Raw genomic sequence first — 6,213 nt, forward strand, 5'->3', positions numbered from 1 at the left:
GGGGGTCAGGAGAGGTCTGCTGCTATTTGTTTATGCACACAGAACTGGGGGGTCAGGAGAGGTCTGCTGCACCATGTGGTCACCTCCGGGGCAGGCGGGGATCGAACTCTTGCAGAAGTGGCTTTAGCTTCTTAGTGCTGTGTTTTAACCTGCTGCGCCACCCGGGAGGGCCCTGTTTTCTGATTTTAAAGCTGTGCTTTCCTCTGGTTCCTCACCCTAGTCCTGGCATTGTCAACCCCCATTCTCAGGGAGGGGCGTCGGCTGACAGGGGGGTGAAGCCAGGATTCAAACGCAGGTCCTGATCAAGCCCACAATGCTCTAGGGCAGCCCCTCCCTGGGGGTAGGAATCCAGCCTGCCCCCCCACTTGGTACAACGGGGCAAAGATGGCCTCACATTTTTAAATGGTTGGGAAGAAATGACTAGAAGGATATTTGGCGACATGTGAAAAGTATGCAAAATCAGTTGTTTGGTAACACAGACATGCTGTGGCTGACGGTGATCTCTGGCTGGGCCCCTTTCCAAGTGGGGTTGAGTAGGGAGACCCCCATTTTCACTCAGGCGAAAATGTTTACTTTCTGACACTGCAGAAAGTCTGTAGAACCCTGGCCTGGGAAGTCCCCGGAAGGTCAGGGTTTGGTATTTTCTTAATGTGTAAACCATTTAAAAAAAATTTATTTTTGTTAATGCATACAAGAACTGGGGTGCAGGCCAGGGGCGCTGGGGTGAAAGGAGTCACCAGAGACAGAGCGGGGAGCAGAACAGGAGGCTCTACTGAGATCCACAGCTGAGGGGAGCAGTGGGGAGACAGGAGAGGTCTGCTGCGCCCTTGGGCCACTCCCTGGCCAGAGTTCCAGGCACCTTGGCCCAGGCTGGGGGATAACTTGATAGCATTGAGACTTTAACCCCCGCGCCACCAGGGAGGCCCTGTAAAAAAGTTTTTGTTCCCCACGGCCCACCTCCAGCCTGTCTGCTTAGCAGATTTAGTGCTCGTTGATTATTTCTAGCCCCACTTCTGGCTTTTGGCTGGGTGAAGCCTCTGTCCTGAGCTTTGCACTCGAAGCTGCCGTCACCACCAGCCCTTCCATCCCCTTGACCCTTCCTCGCTCCCCCCACCTCTAGGCCTCGGACCCCCGCATGTGTTAGTGCCCCTGGTTTCGGTTCCTACTGTGTTGCCAGGCAGGTGTGGGGTACACGGCTTTGCCCTGACTTGTGTTACTGCACCTACCCTCGCTTTCCTGAACGCCCTCTGCTTGGCTGTAAATGGCTGCGTTCGTCCTGCCTTACGGGGAGGAAGGGCGTGTTTGGGGCTGAGCTGGCCTGGGGGCCAGCCGGCACACGAGGGCATAGCCCGCCCGTCCTGTGAGGGTGAGAGTGGACACCTTGTCCTCTCGCTAGCCGGTTTCCATTCCTGTCACTATTCCCCCACGTTTGGAGGACGGATCTTTAGAGGTTTAAGAGCTCACTGTCTCCTGACCAAACCCTTTCTCCCCCCTCAGTGGGTGGCCAGCATCGACGTGGTGGAGAATGAAGAGGCCAGCGCGAGCGTGGTCGTTAAAATGACGGACTCGTTTACCGAGCAGGCTGACCAGGTAATTGCAGAGAAGGCCCGGTGAGCGGGTGTTGGGTCGGGGGGTGGGGGGAGAGACGTCGGGGTCGGGGTCGGGGCGGCCGACCCAGCTTGCTGCTGCTGGGGTCTGCCCTAGGCCACAGCATGACTTTAGAATGAATCGGGACAGCAGGGTACCCCGGGTGTTAGAACAGAAATAGGAAATGCATTGCTCAGGAGCGGGGCGGGATCCCATCCGCTAGGAGGAAGGAGGTCCTGAGAGGCTTCTAAAGGCAACTAAGGAAGCAGAAAGTCAGGCCTGGGAGCTCAGCGCCCCTGCGGGCAGGCATCTCATCCTCCTGTGGGGGATGAAAGAAGACTTCCTGGGTCAGAAAATTGCACCCCAGCTGGTTAAGGCAGGCATTTCTGGGCCAGGTTGTCGTGGCAGTGATGAGGTAGTGGGTCTCGGGCTTAGCACAAGGGAGTCCATCTGGAGCCTGTTGTCTCTCTCGCTCTCTCTCTTTTTTTTTTTTTTAAAGATTTGTAGTTTATGCATACAGAACTGGGGTACAGGCTGGAGGTGCAGGGGTGATGAAAGGATTCACCAGAGACAGAGTGAGGAGAAGAACAGGCAGATCCACTAAAATACACTGCTGAGGGGAGCAGCAGGTGAGACAGGAGAGGTCTGCTGCACCATGTGGGTCAGCTCCCTGGCCAGGGATCGAACTTGTGCTGCAGGGGCTGTGGCTAGCTTCACGGTGCTACACTTTAACCCATTGCGCCACCAGGGAGGGCCCTGTTGTTTCTTTGCTACGAGGGTAAGCGGAACCTGGGTTTGGTGAGGTACTCACGGGTAGAGGGAAATCCCGGAACTTCTTAGAGAGCGTTGCTGTGGGGTGTAGGAAAAGGAAAGATTGGTTGCCAGTGCCAGAGGCGTCTCCTCGAAGGAGTAACCTGAGGCCTCAGAAAGTGCTACGGAGAGAGGCCAGGCTCAAACGTCCCTTCTGGGAGGGAAGCTGCATCTCAAGTCTTATGAAGACTGATTTTAACCAGTTAGGAGGACGCTTCAGCAGTTCCAGAGAAATAGAAAAGGGGCTTGGGCAATAGGCAGAATGACCTGTCTCACATTTTAATAAGTTGTAACAAGAGCACATGCATATATTTTCAATGCTTTAAAGACATTTCACTCCAACAGAAGCAGAGGAAACAAAAGAGAACCCCCCGTCCCCTTGATACTCAGTATTTTGCCATCGACTGTATATATTTTACTGCTTTTTACATGCAAGGGCGTGGGGAGAGTCGAACGGAACATCTCGGATTATGATTACGTCGTTGGTGAAGAAAGCCTGGAAGGGCTTATTCAGGAAGGGGGGCCGTGGGCCCTGCGGCTCTAGCTGATTATTTTTCATCTTTTCTTTATTCGTCGCTCATTTCTCATGTCCCACCCTTCAGCATGTTCAAAAGAATACGAGATTGCTTGATCAGAATCACAGGGAAAGGCAGTCCAGAGTTCCCCGTCCAGTGGTCATCCTGGAGTGGGTGTATCTGCTCCGCAGTGTTCGTGGCCAGCGGGAGGCGACCTCAGAGGAACTTGCAGAGTAGACCCAGGTGCCTGTTTAGGGGTAACCGACTAGTGCGTCTCTGACCTTTCCTTGAAGGTGACCGCCGAGGTGGGCAAGCTGCTGGGTGAGGACAAGGTGGATGCCATCCTTTGTGTGGCCGGAGGATGGGCCGGGGGCAACGCCAAGTCCAAATGTGAGTGCTTTTCTGAGTTGACCCCTCGCTCCCCTCTGCTCTTCTTCCACAGTGGGGGGGCTTCGCAGCAGCCCGAGCCCAGCTCTGCGAGGTGGGAACTGACAGCACCCCATCCCACAGAGGGGAGAGGAGAGTTAACATTTGCCACCTCTGAGTTGTCTCCCCTTTCCTGCTTGTCTGTACTGAACGTCTTGCTTGTTAAACATTTGCAATGAATTTGGTGTTCACAGTATTTCAGTGTGTCTCTCCAAAGCATAACCCCCTTCTCTGACGCGCCCCCAAACCATGATCGTACCTAAGAAAATGACGGCGATTCCGTGGCGGTAGTAGCCAGCCTGTGTTTGAATAACCCCAATTTCACCTGTACCTCTTACGCTTCCCCCCTAACCGCTGTCAGTCAGGGTTCACGCGCTGCATTTTGTGGTCTTCAGTCTCTTCACCTAGATTATTTTTTTCCTTGCGAGGCTTGGTGAGTCCAGATCAGTTCTTATGTTAACTCTCCACCTGTTGAGTTTGTCTCATTCTTTCTCGTTTAATGAGACAACTGTCCCGCCAGCGACGTGACTTGCAGTACACTGTCCCTCCTCACGTCTCCAGCAAGGCCAGGGAAATGGCCAGCTTTATTTTTTTAAGTATTTATTTGCTTATATATTTACATCATTGATTATTTTAGAAGTGTTTACATTCCCCCCTGCACCCCTCCCCCCCCCAGGCCAGGTGTAGACCCCATAGAATTTCCTTCTTACTTGGTTCCCTATATTCCTCCTTTAAGTGAAACCATTCGATACTTTTCATTTCCTTTCTGGCTTATTTCACGGGCCCTTCTAGCTCCATCCATTTGGTTGAGGAATGCACGAGCTGATCTTTTTGATCGCTGAGTAGTATTCCACGGTGCGTAAAGGACACATCTTAATCCGATCGTCTATTTTGGGCATTTAGGTTGTTTCCAGGTTTTACCTATTGTAAATAGTTCAGCTTTATTTTAAACAAAAGTCCCTAATGTGGGCACTAAGCTTTCAGCCATAACACAACCTTAGCTCTGGAGAGGCTCTCCTATGTCCATAGGGGAACACCTACGTAGACACCCACATTCTTATTGCAGACCAACTGCCCTCTGTAAACGGCCACCTGAATCAAAAGCCAGTCCAGCATTACATTACTGTCGGCCACTCCTCATTGGTCGGCTGAAATGTCACCAGTTTGCCAGTGAGGGGCAGAGACTGGCGGTCACCAGGTCCAGATTGGAACCTGCATCTCCCACACAAGCCTTGAGCTCTTGGCACCGGGACCTGTAGATGAAGGAGCGGGAGTGGGGAGCAGCCTTAGGGGTATTTGGCTGCGTCACTGAGCCTCTGCTGTTTCCCTCTCAGCGCTCTTCAAGAACTGTGACCTGATGTGGAAGCAGAGTATATGGACATCCACCATCTCCAGCCACCTGGCCACCAAGCACCTCAAAGACGGAGGCCTCCTGACCTTGGCTGGGGCCAAGGCAGCCCTGGACGGGACGCCCGGTAAGCCCGCATTTCCCGCCTGGGAAAGGGGGGTGCCTGGGGGGAGGCGGCCTGAGGAAGCCCCTCCTCTCGCTGCTGCCTTCCCGGTGGGTGGACTTTGTTTCCTTGAAGACCTTGTTGCTGGGCTCGTGTCTGTGACTCACCAGGGGACAGTTGGCCGTGGATCTTAATTAATAAGTTGCCACCTGTCTGTTGTGTTCCTACGTCCCAGGGAAGCAGCTGGCCCCCGGGAAGAATGTGGGTGCAGAGTGAGAGGTCTGGGGTGGACCCTTCACCTGGCTGTGTGGTCTAGAGCACGTTTGATCTCGGGCCAAATTTCCGCTGCAGCTTCCGTAGCGGTACAGGCTGCTTGAGCTCTCGCCCTGAGGGCAGCTATGGGCACTGTGGTGTGCCCTATAGATGGTGCCCGGCGCCTGGTCAGTCCTACGGTGGCTCGCAGCGGGCCCCTGCGCTCTCGCTTAACCCCGATAGATGTCAGGGTTATCTTTACCACTTGACAGCTACGGAGACTAAAACTTATGTTTAGCAACTTGTCACTTGGGCAGTCAGTACTGATGCAAATTTATTTTCAAAGAAGTTTAAATTTGTAATTTGCAAATTTATGTTTAGCCAAACCCCCGGTTACCTGCCAGCCGTGTGCTCGGCCTGCCCCATCACACAGGCCCGGCCTGCAGCTCTGTGCCTGCGTTCCTGAGTGGGGGCGGCCGGAGCAAAGCACCAGGCTGGGGCGTCAGCGGCCCAATGCGTTTTCTCGCCTTCCTAGAGGCGGGAGTGCGGGATCAGGGTGTTGGCGGGCCCTGTTTCTCTCTGAGGCCTCCCTCCCGGGCTGGCTGGGGGCACCTTGTCTCCTTCCGTGGCCTTTCCTGTGTCCTGATGGTCTCTGCTTACAGGCGCCCCAGTCCTCCAGCAAGCCTCATGCTCACTGTCACCTCTTTAACAGCCTTGTCTCCCGACACAGCTACGTCGGGGCTTAGGGCTTCAGCATTTAAATTTGGGGGGCCCCCAGCTCTACTGAAGCAGTCCCTGGGGATAGGGCTGGTAGTGCATATGTGGGTTTTGGGGGGAGGCTTCTGCACAGGGAGGCAGAAGTACCGCCTCCAATTCCTTCTAAATGAAGCCTTCCCTCAAAAATAATGGCAGACTTTGGGGGCCCCTGTTGTAAGTAGTAGAGATCTTGCACTTCTTTTTAAATGTTAATGCAACTCACTGGGGACTCGTACAAATTAACTGCTTCTTGCCACCCGTTTCTTATGCTTCTCAGCGCGTGTGATCTCCCAAGGCTGTGGCTCATACGATAATTAAGGCTGTGGAGATGAGCTCTGTTAGTTCTGCTGAGACCTGGTTTTCATTAAAGATGACATAGAACAGTAGCACGAGGAGGTAAACAGAAGTGACCATTA

At 53.6% G+C, this 6,213-nt stretch overlaps 1 protein-coding gene across 1 annotated transcript in view; it reads left to right on the forward strand.

The window, feature by feature from the left end:
• The window catches only part of QDPR (quinoid dihydropteridine reductase), a 15,690-nt gene that overhangs the window by 745 nt on the left and 8,732 nt on the right, over positions 1-6,213 (forward strand). The window contains exons 2-4 of the mRNA XM_012724036.1: positions 1,035-1,590; positions 3,206-3,302; positions 4,673-4,813. Coding sequence (XP_012579490.1) covers positions 1,035-1,590; positions 3,206-3,302; positions 4,673-4,813 — 794 coding nt within the window. The remainder of the gene's footprint in view (positions 1-1,034; positions 1,591-3,205; positions 3,303-4,672; positions 4,814-6,213) is intronic.

Source organism: Condylura cristata, unplaced genomic scaffold, assembly GCF_000260355.1.
Source record: "Condylura cristata isolate star-nosed mole 26May11 unplaced genomic scaffold, ConCri1.0 scaffold00012, whole genome shotgun sequence".
NCBI classification, from domain to species: domain Eukaryota; kingdom Metazoa; phylum Chordata; class Mammalia; order Eulipotyphla; family Talpidae; genus Condylura; species Condylura cristata.